This window comes from Nannobrachium achirus (assembly GCF_963921795.1).
Source record: "Nannobrachium achirus genome assembly, chromosome: 19".
Classification (NCBI taxonomy): Eukaryota; Metazoa; Chordata; class Actinopteri; order Myctophiformes; family Myctophidae; genus Nannobrachium; species Nannobrachium achirus.
The window spans coordinates 22,913,634-22,930,710 of NC_137826.1; the positions used below are offsets into that span (position 1 = coordinate 22,913,634).

The following is a 17,077-nucleotide window of genomic DNA, read 5'->3' on the forward strand; positions in this document are numbered from 1 at the left end:
AAGTAAAAGTACTAAAATGTTTGAAAATTGTAGTGGAGTAAAAGTAGGCTTCAACATTTCCCTTAAAGATGTAGTAGCCTAGTGGTCGAGTAGAAGTAAAAGTAGTGAAATTTGGAAATACTCGTAGAGTAACAGTACCTCAAAATTGTACTAAAGTAGCCTACTTGAGGAAATGTACTTAGTTACTTTACACCACTGGTTGTCATGCTCTGGTGAACTACTGTTGCACATAGCAATATTCTATAGTGGGCTACACTGACTAGGCCTACTGGCAGATCACGAAGTCTCATCTCATGTTGCAATTTGTCATCTGTGCCGCAGTATTTTATGTGGCCAGCGAGTGACGCTATTTTCACAGTTGATGAACTACCTCTATTTGGTGAGGGACTATGTTGTAAAATCTTTCAAATAGTTTTAATTTCGACCATGCTTCTCAGCGTTTGAAGATTTGGTCATTATCGTTGAGGGCGGAATGGACAACTTTACCCGAGAAACGTCTGAGCGCCCGGGCAGGTTTGGGAAAGGCTGCTATGCGATTTTCTCCTCCTAAACGTTAGCTGAACAGCTAATCCTAAAAGTCACGTCACTTTTTTGGTACTCGAATTAAAAGTTGCGTCGTGTAGCGACGACACCTGGGTGATATTTATATGCTTTAGCAAAAGTTATCAGTGTTTTCGTGTGGGTTTTTGTTGAGCTTTTTCGGATCCGCAAGATCTGCGTTTGAGATACCAACACAACAAGCATATATATTGGTACAAATCCCCCAATGAAAGGACTGCTGCACTTCATCTAGTCGCTGTACATTTTCCCAAGGAAAATGCGATAGAGCAAAGGCAACCGGGACTATTCCCCCTCTGGCTTGTTGCATCTGAGGCCTGCGGGTCAGGCTTCCAGCGGGCTCGAGTAAAGCCCCACGCCGCCTTCAAGTGGCCGCACGGCGGCAGGAGCCGCTGGCAGGCGACGGGCCGGAGACCGTCAGAATGGAACGGATGGAAGTGGATCAGTGCGCAGGCGCACCCTCTGCGTCCGGGGGCGGGGCTCTTCGTAGATCGAACAGCGCCCCCATGATCACCAGTGTCAGGTCAGCACGCACGCACACACACACACACGCACGCACGCACGCACCACACACACACACACACACACACACACACACACACACACACACACACAATGAAGATGAAGAATCATGATTAGTCAGTCACACAGGGGTTCTCAAAGTGTGTCCGATTCCAGGGGGTCCCCAACTAAATGAAGTAATATGGCATAAAAATCAGTTTAATAACCACCCTATTTTATACTTTGGATATTCAGAGATCTTGTAATGTTTCATACTAGGAGAGTGAACATTCTGGGAAATTTCAATAATTTATAGCTGTGTATAGCATAGCTATAGACACATATAGCTGTGTGTCTTTGCGGGCCCCCTCTCTCTCTCTCTCTGTGTGTGTGTGTGTGTGTGTGTGTGTGTGTGTGTGTGTGTGTGTGTGTGTGTGTGTGTGTGTGTGTGTGTGAGAGAGAGAGAGACATTGCACCCACAGCTCAGTTTTTACACCTGTAAACCTGTGATGTGACAAGAAAGTTGAAGTGTGTGCGCGCGTGCAGTGTAGCACACATTGGTTAGTCCCAGAAGCTGAAAGTAGGCCTACACACACACACACACACACACACACACACACACACACACACACACACACACACACACACACACACCTCTTGTCTGTTTGGTTAATGTAAACATGCTTTTAACAAAACAGGGTTGTTGAAGGTGGATGGATGGATGGATGGATGGGTTGTCTCTAGAGTTTGACCTATTAAGTAGCAAAGAAATACACCACAGACACATCACTCTCTCACTGTATTGTACTCTCTTGTCGCCCTTTCCAGTGATGGCATGACGGTGTTCAGTCCGATGAGCTCATCGCGGTACCGACGCAGCAGTGTCTCAGTCAACCCCAGCTGCCCTTCAAGGGTGAGAGCTTGAGAGAGTATAGGAGTTCGTATGCATCTGTGAGGGTGTGTACTGTATGTGTCTGTGGTCTGTCACATGTTTATTGGGGTCAGCTTGAGGAAAATGGGAGGATCATATTCGTTTTTATATATGTTAGTCTGAGTAAAAATATCGGCCCAAAGGGCGAGGTTGCTCACATGGGCGCGTGCACGCATCCGCCTGGATGACAGCAGACTGCTGGGCAAGCGCTGGCGCTTTGGCATGGGATCAACTTTGACCAAAAAAATTACCTGGTTTGGGCCAAATGTGGCCATATTTTCCCAAATATGGAGATGACTGACATCTGACATCATACGCCATAGACCACATGAGACCGACATAATAAGTATTTTCTTACGTCTCTGTAACTTTGTAAATAACTGTATACTGCTGTGCTTCTACTGGACAACTGAATTTCCCCCTTGGGATAATAAAGGTATCTATCTATCTATCTAAGTCCATAGCATTCCCAGATATGGGATAGGTCCATATATGGGTATTCCCAGATATGGGCTTAATATTGATGACATCAGGGATCTCCATATATGGGCATATGGGATTGTATTAGTGTGGTTGCCCTAACAATGCATCATCTGGGAATGCCCATATATGGACTTAATATTTACACTTTTGGTGACGGTAGCGTAAAAGACAGGGCCTCGGGCCGCCTCAGTTAGGGCCAGGCCTTAATTTTCGGGCCCGTTGAGAACGCTGAGCTGGGCAAGGCATCATTGTGATGTCAGAACAGTTCAGCTATATCCCTCTGCTGAGCTGGTCAAGGCATCATTGTGATGTCAGAACAGGTGAGTGCAAATTAATTCTGTCTTGGCCAGCGTGATATGAGGCGTGACTCACACACAGGAGCTGCAGGGTTTTTTGGAAATCATTTTTCAAATTATATTATCACCCCAAGTCTTAGTTTGAAGTCTGACTAGTATTTACAAGAAGTCTGCTTTTTACTGAAGCTGATGGAATAAGAACAGAATAAATATTCTGACGTAACTTAATTTTTATGACATGTGTTGTGGAACGCTGGCTTCTATGTCAACCTCCACAGCGCTAGTGGTGAGTTGTTTTGATCTCGTGCTGAATGCAACAGCACTTTCTTATTTTTTCCTTTTTTTCAATGACTTGGGGAGATTCAAGAAAAAGATAGTTCTACCACTTTTTCGAGTCACGTGTTCAAATACTGGATTCTGATTGGCTAAATTCCGGAGGTTATGAGAGGACAACTGCCGCAAAGTTGTGTGTCCGAGATCAATGCGCCTCAGTGTACATCCGGGGACTTTCCCCCAACCAACAAATGAAGGTCGCAGCGGTCCTATGTTTACTAACGTGCGTACTATCGTCGCCGATTTATTTGGATCCAATGCAATCCGCCAACTTTAAAGCCCCTTTTCTCTGAACCTATGCCTTTCTGGAAGCGAACAGCCTCTATTTACGGCCGGAACGGTGCTTTTAACTGACGTTAGCTTAGCTGTAAGCTAGACGCATGGATTACTATGGAGTTGGCGCCATCTGTTGGTGAGTAGAAGATGTTGTTTGTGGAACTATCTGCTGTCTCGCGGAAGTTTTATAGGCAATAATGATTGTAACTTAAGATCCTTGCAAGTTACAACTATGTGTTTTCTTTCATGTATACGGGAAAAAGTGGTAGAAAAGCTATTTACCACTCGGGGTCGGACATTATGCTCTCATAATGTCCTGAGTGCGGGTGTTATCGGACTCGGCTGCGCCTCGTCCGATAACACCCTCACTGCGGACATTATGAGAGCATAATGTCCTCTCACTCGGGGTAAATTGCTTACACCTACTACACTGTACTGTAAATGTCACTGGGGGGTCATTCTAAACATCAAACCTAATTATTCTGGTGTGTGGTGGATTTTTCTTTTACTACATTCTCAGCAGTTTTTACATAAACATTTGGAATTCATACGGAAATCTAGCTAATCCAACTAACAATTAGCAAGATTTCCACATGACATGTACATGCAAATTTGTTGTGTGCATTGTTTGTCTTTGAGAGTGAATGTTGGCCTGTCTTGTTGTTGTAGGCACTCCCCCTGTCTCCTTTCTCATTGACCAGTGAGAGGTCAGACCACAAGAGGCAGGTAAGGAAAATGGGGCTATCATTTTTGGAGCGGTGAAAGCGCTCCCAATAGACAGGTATGTCCGTGGGTATGTCCCTGGGTGGGTGGGTGGGTGGCTGGGTGGCTGGCCGTGTCCGTAGCCTGGCAATACCTTGAGTGGCCACACACAACACACTAGTTAAAGGAGGGGCGCTGTTTTGTGCAGGCCAGGCACACTCACCACTCACTCACAGGCACAGTTTACAGTTTAGGCATTTAGCAACACACGCAGGGTATAGCTGCTCAGATTCACCGCTCCACTTCGAACCGAGGTTTGATTTTTCATGTATCTTTAGTCATGTACTTTACTAATTATGAGATTAATGCCTGTGTTATTAAGGCTATATTACGACTAGATAGATAGATAGATACCTTTATTATCCCAAGGGGGAAATTTAGTAACTAGCAGCTAGCAGACTAGCAGCCCAAATCGTGAACTATCCAGACTGGTTTTATCAAGATTGAAGAGGAAAATAAACTCACAGATTTTAGCTGGAAGGTGTTTTGAAATGCAATTGTAATCTGATGTTATAAAATAGTGTCTCACGCTGGACAATTGGACACCAAGGCAGGCCTGATTTATACTGCTGTACTACAGTGTCGCTTGCTGATAATAGCCGATCTACAAACTTTACAACACGTCGCACTGTGATGCGACATCACATCACAACAGAGCAGTTTAGCATTACTCATGCCTATTTTGTTACTTTTGACCTCAGCAACCAATGCAGATAGGTCAACGATATCTTAATACAAAATTGCGATCTGATCAGCTTACAAATAATTGTGTCGACAGTCACTCCTAGATTTGCCTTTAGTCTGAACAAAGCCTGTGTTCTATTTGAGAGCTTTACAATATGTCCAAGCTTTGTTGTAGAGCAGGAATTCTTGAATGTGATTGAACCTTTGATTGCACATTCTGTCTATTTGCAAACACACTTTATTATAACGTCTATATAGGCATACCATATACATTTTTAGTAATGAGCCAATAGAGCATGCCTCAGGGGAGATATTGAATTGTGACCTTTAGGTGTGTCAACAGGTACGAGACCACAGGATCTACATTTATAAATTGAATAGCAGGTAGACCAACTACAATCACTGCAGATGATGTGTTAGTTACATTGTATCAACATACTCTACTTTAAGGATTGGTCAAAATGTTTTTTTCCCCCCTGAAAGTGACATAGTGTAGCTTTATTTACATGTATATTTTTGAAACACACCTTTGAGGAACGCAAACCTTTGTGTGTGTGTGTGTGTGTGTGTGTGTGTGTGTGTGTGTGTGTGTGTGTGTGTGTGTGTGTGTGTGTGTGTGTGTGTGTGTGTGTGTGTGTGTGTGTGTGTGTGTGTTTGTTTGTGTGATTTCAGGAGGAGAATATGGAGATGACACTCAGGGGGAGTCTACAGAGACATAGGTACACACACACACGCACGCACACACACACACACACACACACACACACACACACACACACACACACACACACACACACACACACAGAACTCACTTCAGTACCACTGAATTAGTTATGTCCCTGTCTTTACCTGGTCTTGTTTTTCACCTTCTCTTTCTCTCATATGTATCTTCTTTCTCCCCTCGCTGTTCCTCCCTCTTGTTGCACTCTCTTCAGTGCTTCCAGTCTAATCCCTTTGCCTGTCAGCCAGTGGCACGACCACTTCTCAGGGGTAAGTGACCAGTATTTCTCTTTAGACACGTCTCACCCAGTGTCATTTAGAACTGTCATTCTCAACCCTTTTCATTTCAAGGACCACAGACACCCCATTTGATGCAATTTGTTATATCTGGCACCGCAATCGACGTTGTAAAATCCTCAATGTTTATTTAAAAGACACATAAGGGTTCATTTGGGCCCCTGTTGGTCCCAAGACCTGATATTGAGAAACAGTGACTTTTTGCAGTCCATGAGGTGTACACATATCACAAAGGCAAATACTAAAGAGAAGGAAATGGCTCTGAGTAGCTAGCTACTGTGCTTTAATAATGTTGTTTGGGAGCATCGTAGACGGTGTGCGGATCTTTCCTTCTTTTTAAACAATGACTTTATCTCAGGCCATAAGGACAGAACACACTATTGTCTTTTGTGACTTCCTGGTACTGTTTAATTACTGTACTACTCCTTAATCTTTCATGTCATTATTGAGCCGTGCACCTTAAAGACATTATTTAATCTGGAGTGTTGCAGGCTTTCTGCTTTGTTGCAGTCATCTCTCTCTACTGTTTAATTCCTGCTATCAGATCTTTTCTTCACATAGAGTTATATTAGAACTAGAAGGAGTGTAATCTGCCATTTCCTGGCCAGTGAGTTTGGGGGATCTGTTATGCTCACAATCTGTGTGTGACATGACGCATCTGCATGGGGAATCAGTCAGACATGTACCAGTAGGGATAGAATACAAAAATCTATATAAATATCTATTACGTTTGCACTCAACTTTTGTTCATCAATGGACTGAGACCTACAGCGATTCCAACATTTTCAACGTTTCTGGTTCAGTGAAGTCAAATTGGAAGTAGCTGTTATCACATGAAAGTCATCACAATATAGCAAGCCAATCAATCCCCGTACTGTAGGTCTGTTCTTACATTTGTTTGCATTGGATACTAGTCTGGCATTAGCCAGACTGATAACGTGGATTCACTCACACGTTCCTCCACGGATTCAGTCTGGACTTTGGCCCATAGGGAGCGAGTATGAGAAATCAGAAAATGATCGGGCCAATCAGTGACTGCGTTTCAACTGAACAGTGAAACACTGTCATTGATTGGCCCGGTCATTTTCTGATTTGACTCACTCCCTATGGGCCGAAGTCCAGACTGATACCGTGGAGGAACGCGTAAGTGATTACGTTATCAGTCTGGCTATGGCCAGGCTAATTGGATACAGCCATGATTGTATTAGGGATGCTGGCAGCCTAACAGGCATATACCGGTACATGAGAACCTTCAGCTCATTTCATCGCCCACAGGTGGCCTTCCCCCCCGCCATTCTCAACACATTAAAAGATAATGGTGAGTTGGTGGAGTTGACTGTTATGCTTCCTCTAGTTCTAATACAAACTATAACTCTATGGTTCCGCCCAGGGCTTCCATTCACAGGACAGCGGCGTTACGCCTAATTCGTCTCCCAGCCCAACAAGGAGGTTCAGGTATGCCACATTAATCTACCCTATCCTCACTGGTGTTGATATTGTGGGTGTTGTTGTGTTTTAAAGTGAAATATCCCTTGAATTAGTATTGGCTGCAATCACACAGCTAGTATAAGCACCAAGCTCTGTTGGTCCAGTTCTTCAAACACAAAAATTACAGCTTATCACAAATTACTTGTTTATAGAGATGCAACAAGGTTAACCAATGTTAATTTTACTTTCATTTAAACCACATTATAGTACATGTCTTGTCAGTCCATTCCAGTGGTTCTCAAAGTGGATTCCAGGGACTCGCTATAGGTTCCTTTAGGGGTATCTAAATGGACCCTACAAGTCTGTAACTCTGACATTATACAAACGGAACCAAATGGACCCGTTAGGGTCCATTTGTATACTGTCAGATGACAGGGGAAGACCTTGAAATTTAAAAGTTTGAGAACCACTGGTCTATTCTATGAAATGTGCAACATAGTGAGATTTAGTGATTCGTATAATGTTTAACGTCATTCCTTTATTTTTCATCAGGCCAGTGTTGAGCTCCACTGTCAGATGGCCGGCATTAACTCCACTGAAGAGGAAAGGTAGAGCGTGTGCGTGTGTGTGTGTGTGTGTGTGTGTGTGTGTGTGTGTGTGTGTGTGTGTGTGTGCGTGCGTGCATGTGTGTGTGTGGGGGTGTGTGTGTGTGTGTCCTGTTATAAGATGGTCACTCTAATCAAGTCCTCCAATCTGCCAGGATGTGCCCCTGCTTTACTGGTTGTTTAATGGGAGTTGTGTTCATCTCCTGTGTCCTTCAGGAGGGGTGGAGTCTGACGGGCCACCCAAAAAGCTGTTTGTCGCCGGGGTAACAGATCCCGCCCACTCCACCAGCTACACAGTCAGGTGTGCTGCCTGCTTTAAACAGTGACATGACACGTACACATACACGCACGCACGCACACACACACACACACACACACACACACACACACACACACACACACACACACACACACACACACACACACACACACACACACACTCTCTCTCACTCAATTAATACATCAGTAACCTCGCCTTACCTCGAATTACTATTCGTATTCGTTTACTAAACAGGTTGGTTGATCTGGTCTAGCCCGGATGATATCTTACGTCATTTTGTATTCAAAACGGACTACACTTTGGCCGGAACTACCGACCGGAATCAGTTTTATCCCAGTTAGCGCATGCGCAAAACCAGGTTAAAACTGATTCCGGTCGGTAGTTCCGGCCAAATTGTAGTCCGTTTTGAATACAAAACTACGACGTCATCCGCTCCCGACCGGATCAAAAGCCCGAAATTGGAAGCGATCCCAGGCTAATACATCAGTATATGAAAAACAATCAGAACTCAGATCTACTCACTCTCTCACATTTCTAAGAAAATAGCAGAGATCTACAAGCTCACTAGTGAAATGCATATTTTAACTATAACTCAGGCTTATTGTACTCTTTGTTGGACAACCCTTTTTAGTGAGAGTCGTGAAACTGACGTGATTCCCTCCCTGTTTGTCTCTGTGCCCCGCCATCAGTGTGTCACAGGCCGTTGCGGTCTCTGCTCAAGGAGGAGCTGTTCCGCTGCGCTCCAGTCCGCAGGGCAGCCCTCTGTCTCTATCCCCTCCTCCATCCTTCACCCACCACCCTGGTCACTAAACCACATCTGACCACCCACACACAGCACGCCCGGAGACATCAGCCTGTCGCCCTGTGCACAGCACAGCCCAGCAAATCAAGAAAGAAAATGCTGCAAGTCGGAAGTCCCATTATTTTTCTACAACCGGAGAAACGTCACCCGATGTTTACCACAGTTGCCTTATTCGCCTCTTTTTTCGGCACAGAAAGGTTCTGCCCGGAGCAGAACCCATACCAGCTGTATGTCACACGGATATGTGAGGAGATGAAATTGGCCATTGGATACTAATGGCTTCGGCAGAGTGGTTGCTGGTGGTCTGAACGGAGAGTGTGAGCCTACAGTAGGCCTAAATTCCAGTCGATTGGAGTCCACTCTCTGCCCTACATGCCTACAGGGTATTCATCATAGGGATCGGCCCTATGTCCTGTTGTCTGTATGGGTGTAAAACAGCCAGGCTTCTACGCCGTGCCCTGAACCTTACATGGGTGTGCGGTATATCATATCAGTCAGGATCTGCCTCTACCCTTGGTAATAAATACATGGGCACGCTGTATATCAGTGTCTTTGGCCCTGTGCACAACACCTCACATTTCACGGCTGAAGGGATTACCATGGATCATATTAAATGTTCGATGTTACATTGTCTGCTGGCCTAAAAGCGACAGCGTGGTGTACGTATATTCCATGCATTGTGGCCTTTAAAAGGCTGGCACTGGCCAGTTGGAATGGAACAATAAGGACACTATTCAGTCATATGGATTTCCACTTCAGCCCAATTTATGCTTTGTCATAAATGACGTGATATAGCCGAACTACAAGCACACAATGTGTCGCAGGCGCAATGCATTGTGAGCTTGCAGATCTGCTATTCTCTGTGATGAAGTTAAGTATAATTCAGGCATTACTCTCTTCACGTAAAACTTCATGTTGGACTGCACTTTGCAAGCCGATCTGACAGATAGACATGCTAATTGGGTGAATGGAGCGTCAATGTCCCTTACAAATATCTCAGAGAGAGCAGGCCCCCAATTTCGAACCAACCTGACAATCCCTTTTGGAATTACAAGTTGAATCTCTTCTGATTATCTGCATTTGGCAAGTTTTATTTAAGATGTAATCATACAGTATATTACAGTATGTTACTACGTAGTGGCACCTTGATTGGAGGACTTAAACATTTATTTCTCACAGGGCAGCATAAGCCAAAAATTTGCTTTCAAGCTGAAATTATATTTGTTGTCAGAAAAGACAACAGTTTAGATAGCTATTAGTTTGTTGTTACAAAAGTGTCATTGTTGATGTATCGGCTCTTTTAGAGGAATGGGCAGAGTGATTGTGAATCATTAAGACTATGATGGACAAGCATAGAGCACTTACAGAACCAGTTGGAGTAACATCTGCACAGCATTATATCAAGCTGGTAGATATTAATCTGGGATAGAGATACAGTAACTTGAGTTCAGTGGCGTCAGTTCAGCAAAAGCTAAGGTATGGCAACATGACTGGTGTCTTGCACGCGTGCCAGACACCAGCGCGTGCAAGACACCAGTCATGTTGCCATACCTTAGCAACAGGCACAATGAAGTACATTTTATAGTTTCCTCCTGTAGCCAAGGTATGGCAGCTGCCATAGCTTGCCATACCCAATTGACGCCTCTGCTTGAGTTATTCCCTAGCCAGTCGTGCTGAAAACCCCGCCTCCAATCTGTGATTGGCGGAGACACACGGAGGGAGCGCTCGTTTTGGTTTATGGGATAACCCATTCCTTCCACCTTGACTTGCCAACTCAGGATAGTGCCCTCGTTGATGAACGAGGCCATTGTCTGTGCGTTGTGGGCGCTCGCTCCCATAGTGGCTCACTTGTTTCCAAGCGAATTAAAATGTCATGCATTTGTTATTACCCTTGCACATATGCAGGATGATAAATGATTTCTCCCAAAAACAACTGGCTTGACGGTTGGTATCTCACGGTCCAATCCAAACCAGATAAAAGATTTTCTGGACCAAAACAGAATCTGAGGGGAGTAGCTTTTGTTGTAAGTAGGAGAGAGGGTGTAGCTTTTTGTCTGAAAGTATAAACAATATTTTACTTTTTGATCATATTTTAAAACCAAACCTAGACATAATCCCAAGAATTCAGTTGCAAAATTCAGCACACCCCAACTGAAGTTCATTGCCAGTAACTAGGCTAACTTAATAACTTATAGATCCCAATAATGCTTCACTCGAAGTTTAAATTAGCCTTCAGAGTTACTTTAGAAGTTCTCTGTATACATTTTGCTGCTCTTCCATCTTCAGAGATGTTTTAACGACACAGTTCCAGGTGTTCTAGAAGCTACTTTTGCGAGCCTTATGGCTAATTTATAATTTGTACAGCTGTGTCGCTCGCCGAAGATATAAATAGGCTTCGTGGACATGAAGTGTCTCGCCTACATCTCCCTGGTTTCGGAAAGGAACTGGAGTCCAAAACGGGTCATGTGTCTACTTCTGTCAGGTCCAAACATGACGAGCACAGAAATAGTTTAAAGAGCCTGCCTGGGGAGAAGGTTCAGAGACCACAAGTCTAAATTGGGGCCCGGTCTAAAAACGTATAAGTAGCGGTGGTCTAAGGGCCTTAATGGCTCTGTGTCAATATGTTTATAGTGTATCTATATGTGAATATTCAGAACGGAAGCTTTACTATAAGTTACTTTACCCTCAGTTTTAAGCCAAGGGGGGTTTGACGTCATATATTAAATCCTCAGGCAAAGCTCTATGCTGATGACTGTGCTCATTCATTCCTGTTCTTTAAAGGGTGTATTAAGGCCCAAAAAGAAGTGGTTTGTCTGAGGAAAATGAAAACTTGACAGATCCTATTGGGCGGTCTAATATGTTGTTTTTCATAATGCAGTTCAAGTGCAATGTTATGGTGCATATTGTATTTTATTTGTTGCTTAGTTGCCTTCCTTTAATGGTCATAGTTTGCAGTAATTGGCCATGCCCTACATACCAGTAGACACCTTTCAGCTGTGTTGTCAGAATACTTTCAAGCGCTTTATTTGAACATTGTATGATTCTTCTATTACCATTTCCCAGCAGGTGGACTAAAGTGTCACTTTCTTCTTTGGATGAGCTTTCTTATGAATGTAGTGAGGATCGTTTTCCTCAGGCAAGAGCTTTGTTTTCTTACTCCTCATGGGTACCAGGGTAGGAAATTGGCTTAGTTAGTTCTAAGAATTGATAGATGTTAATTTGTTTTATCTTGGGCTGTCCAGTCTATCCAGTATTTGTGAATATTAATAACACTCCCCGAGAAAGATTCCAAAGAACTAAGACATAACATGTGAGGTCATAAAGGTGTATACTTTGGAGCATCTGCAGAGGCAATGAATCCAAAGAACCTTTTGTCAGAGTGCAGTAGAGTTTTGTCCTATAGTAACATTGTCGGCGTAAACCAGAGAAGAGAAATGCCATTGTAGTCACTTTACATCAGTGGTTCCTAAACCTTTTAGCTCAAGACCCAAAAGAGAAATTAGATGTTTGCCCGGGACCCAAACTAGTGAAAACAGCAGATCTACAAGCTCACAACGTGACGCTTCGCGCTGCGTTGTGAGCTTGTAGATCAGCTATTTTCACTACTTCTAAAACATTCATTTTGTTTACTTAGATATTCTTTCATCTATTAATGACATTTACAAACCATTGCATTTTCTTCCTGAAAAAGGATTTTTGGGGAATGTTTTGAAATAATAATTAAATAAAAAAACGTAGGAAACAAAACAAATTAAGGGACCCTTAAAAATGTGTCTGTGACCCACAAATGGGTTGTGAGTCCTGATCCAGTATTTGGGAAACAGTGCTTTACATCACCCTGGTATCTGGCTTTTGAACGGGAGTTTATAATATTAACAAATAAGGGGTGAACTGTTTGTGTTATTAACACATTGTTTCATTGAGTGAACGTTTCCCCCCTTTTACATGGGGCGGCAGTGATGTGAGAACCTAACACTTCCCCATAGATTTGGAGCACTTTAATCGCCATATAGTGTAAGAGTTTGCCAATCTGCACATCCCTCTGTGACTCATAAGGACACATTTCACCAGAGGCGCCGCCAGAGACCAGGGGGCAGACGTGAACTACATATGGAGCGTTCAGTTGTCAGGATGATCTCTGTGATTACTGGGTCACCCTTATAAATATTTGGCTTCTGTCATATGTGGATATGTACATAGTATATCGTTGTTGTCGGGCGGAAACCTTGTATCTCTAAGCCCTGCTTCATCATACAAGGCTGTCGTACAAAACTAGGGAAAACAGCAGATCTACAAGCACACAACGCCTCGCGGTGCGAGGCGTTGTGTGCTTGTAGATCGGCTGTTTTCACTATTTTAGTTCATTTTTTAAATGATAAATACAAAACGAACGCTTTTGGACATACAAGGTTTCCACCATCTTTGTAAGCTCGGAAGGAATACGGCCTTTCTGTCCACACATCTTTGTGCCTCAGTAGTGTTTTATCCATGGCTTCTTGCAGTTTCATCTTTGTGCCTCAGTAGTGTTTTATCCATGGCTTCTTGCAGTTTTCATCTTTGTGCCTCAGTAGTGTTTTATCCATGGCTTCTTGCAGTTTTCATCTTTGTGCCTCAGTCGTATTTTTACCCATGGCTTCTTTTAGTTTTTCCTTCACTCAATGGGTCGCTGATGTTCTGACACAGGGTCACAGGCAAAGAACAACATTGTTAAAACAATGTTTACTCATTTTCTTGCTTTATTTGACGAGGTGAATGCCGACCTCTGGTCCGAGGGTAAAACAGTTGTGAACCATTATGTTCTGCTCTGGACCCTAAAAATGTATAGCCCGCTGGGAGATACATGTCATGTACATACGGTAAATATGCGGCCATATATTTTTAGATGTAAATCTATGGGGAAACGGATAGGGCTGTCATTCCCACACTCTAATGCTTCATTTATACTTAGTTGTGTGCCCCTCGTCACACACCAAATATAGCAGATCTACACTGCATTGAGCTTGTAGATCTGCTGTGTTCAGCATGCGGATCCAGCGCACAAAGTATAAATCAGGCTTTAAGGAAGTGATATTTCCAGCACACCCATGTGTTACTTTTAAGCACAATTCTGATCAGAAACTATTGATTGATTTGACTATTGAACATTTGATCAAAGTGACATAAAAGATGGGTTTTCCTTATGTTGACGCACGTGTGTTAAAAATTCCACATCCTTTCCTCCTGACCTTTCACTTGTGAAATATGTACATATAATGTCTATGTAAAGTGTTTTAGCCAAGTGTCTTATACAGAAAAAAAGAAAAAACCTCATGACTGTGTGTTATACCAGTGCTGTTTCATGTTGGCAATGGACAAAACAATGTTCCAATCCACATATTTGTGGATTTACCAATCTATTTTCACAATTTTGCACAGAAATGACTAGACCATTGTAAAAAATATATATATATTTTTTTGTTTGATACATGAATGGAAGCATATCTAGATACAATGGATGCTGTTTATTTAGTCGTCGTCCCCCCCCCCCCCCCCCCCCCCCCCCCCCCCCCCCCACCCCACCATGTGACTTTCCTTGTAATTATTAACAGAGGAAAAAGGTTAAAAATAATTCTTGGGGAGTTTGGCTCACTTTCTGTTCTACTGATCTGGTGTCAAAAAGCACATTTAAGGACATGTCTGTTGATTGATGGATGGTTGCAAACTATAAATCTGACTCAGAAAGAGGTTGGTTATTCATCATTAATTCATTATCATTTATTTCACTCAAGACCATGTTCGCATTGTACAGTATGGAGCACAGATTCATAAATAGACAGTGTATGATACATGACAATGCGTCAAAACATTTTAACAACACAAACCATATACTGAAATCCCTGTCAAAAAAATAAATAAAAATGGTCCGGCCAAATTCATATTTATTTGGGGGTACTTGACATGAAAAGGTTTGAGATCCACTGCTCTAGATTTAAAAATCATCAGCATTGGTTATTGGTCACAAACAGGGATTTTAGCTGTTCTGCAGTGTCAAAAGAAATGTTATTTTATTGTCATTGTCTAACCTCAATAATGGACAGGCCTTGACTTCTCTCAGGAACTCCCAGGAACCCCACAGAATAATAGATGGTTGTGAGGTACACAGTAAAATCACGGGTTTTCATGTAACTCCAGAGTATTCAAATGGAATCAAATGGACCCGTAAATGGTCCATTTGGCTCCGTTTCCACACTTTTAAGGATGTTACAGTGAAACAACAGATTGCCAAATGCTAAGCGACTTCTTTTCAAAGGTGTACAGAAATAGGCTGTAGTGTATAATAGCTCTAAGACATATTTAAATGTATTTTATGATGGAAGCATGCCATTAAATGCTCTGCTTTATTTGTACCTTTTTTGCTTTTTTGAAGAGCAGTGATAATTGCCCAAACTAACCTATTGAGTTGCCATATAATGGCACGACTCATACACTGATCTTGGCATGGATCGCTGCATCAAAGAATAGTTTTTTTTTTTGGGGCCATTTTATAAATAAATGAATACATATTTTCGGGCATACTAATACTTTTACTAGGTTTTACATTGACAAAATGTTCCATCATTCATTTTAAGATTTTCATTATTGATATAGGCCTATTAGCTAGAAATCTTTCCAGTGTGCTTAAAGGTGATACACCATGAAATTTCACTTTTCCTATTTTAAAACCTTTTTTTGGGGTCCCACTAGCACCTTCTATCCTCACAAAGTCCCATTTCTGACCGTTGTGTCTTTCTCTGGTTTTTTGAAGGCAACGGTTAAAAGAATCCCGGGTTCTCAAAACAGGCTATCCAGATTTGCTGCCGATTGTGACATCATCTGCCGATTGTGACGTCGTCATAAAAAAAAACTCTCTATTCAGGAGTGGTAATTTAGCCTCAAACCTTTTGAAAAACGTTTTTGGGACATAAACAATATGACATAAATACTTTTTAAATGCATGGTGTATCACCTTTAATGCAAGTCTTGCAATTATTTCTTCTTAATTTCTGTTCTCCCTCCCGAGATGAAGGCCTTTTGTTTTCCTTTTGGAATGTTTTCCTGGTTGTATTATTTGCCTGACATGATGTTCATGGCTTATTAGTCTAGCAGTGTTTCAAGTGATCTGTTGCATAGGATCACTTCAGGGTTTCCCAGGGGCAACTCTGTGCTTAGATCATTCATGGGGTGTTCAACAGGGGTGGTCCAGGACCCCTAGGGGGTCCTCAGACTTACTACAGTACTAAAAAATATTTTTTTAACCACTTCAACCCTACAATCCCTGGTCGAAAATAGCTGATCTACAAGCTCACAACGCCCTGTGGGGACTGTGAGGCGTTGTGTGCTTGTAAGATCGGCTATTTTCGGCAAAGAGGTTTAGAGGGAAAAAAGCAGATCAAGTACAGAGCCAACGGTCAAGTTTACTAAGTATTATGTCAAAAAACATGAATTCACACACCACTGATAGTCTATGAAGCTATGAAAAGGTTTAATCTGCAACACAATTTTATACAATATGTAGTGGGTCCCTGCTTCATCTCTCCCAGCTAAGGGGTCCTTCCTGGCTTAGATCATCTGGATGCATTTGAAGCCATTGGCAATAGTGGTTGTAGAGCTAAAGAGGCCGTCTGGGAAACATTCTCTGACAAAACCTGCCACGTCTTTCAAATCTGGCTTTAATGAAAATAATATTTACTCAATATTGGCCATTGAAACTGGCATGACAAAATAGGACATTTTACTTGATAACTTTTTGGGAAACCTTATCCCAGCTCTCCCACTCTTTCTCTTCAGCATCCTTTTCATGAAGTGGAGGAATTATGGCAGTTTGTAGCCTATTCCACATTTGGTGGTCACAAGGGTTTACGTTTCTGTGGCAAAGTGTTGAATGTAAATTAGCTCGTCGTGGCCAAGTGAGCTGCAGTTACATAAATAGAAGCTTTTATGAACACTTTTTGCAAAAGCGTTGACATTAGAATAGAGAAGCTGTGGGAGTTAGGATTTAAGAGACAAAAACCTTGTCTTGCCACCAGTGACCAGACCAAACTTAACAGTTAAAATGCCATGTTTTAATTTAATTCTGAACGCATACAAATGTAACCAAATGGA

At 42.5% G+C, this 17,077-nt stretch overlaps 1 protein-coding gene across 1 annotated transcript; it reads left to right on the top strand.

Annotated features, from left to right (window-relative positions):
* The first annotated feature begins 386 nt into the window (after positions 1–386).
* Positions 387–10,416, top strand: LOC308304475 (P2R1A-PPP2R2A-interacting phosphatase regulator 1). Its single transcript, XM_080749077.1, has 9 exons — positions 387–1,081; positions 1,888–1,972; positions 4,048–4,104; positions 5,497–5,543; positions 5,760–5,814; positions 7,232–7,296; positions 7,822–7,877; positions 8,091–8,175; positions 8,844–10,416. Exons 1-9 carry the CDS (start codon positions 981–983, stop codon positions 8,962–8,964), a joined length of 672 nt encoding a protein of 223 aa, XP_080605203.1. The 5' UTR covers positions 387–980; the 3' UTR covers positions 8,965–10,416.
* The last annotated feature ends 6,661 nt before the right edge of the window (positions 10,417–17,077 follow it).

Bases quoted from the DNA above. Each gene is read 5' to 3' on its own strand.
- LOC308304475 (XM_080749077.1), top strand. From the start codon at position 981: ATGGAACGGATGGAAGTGGATCAGTGCGCAGGCGCACCCTCTGCGTCC. The intron at 1,082-1,887 runs GTCAGCACGCAC...CGCCCTTTCCAG, and splicing joins CCCATGATCACCAGTGTCAG to TGATGGCATGACGGTGTTCA. The intron at 7,297-7,821 runs GTATGCCACATT...ATTTTTCATCAG, and splicing joins AGCCCAACAAGGAGGTTCAG to GCCAGTGTTGAGCTCCACTG.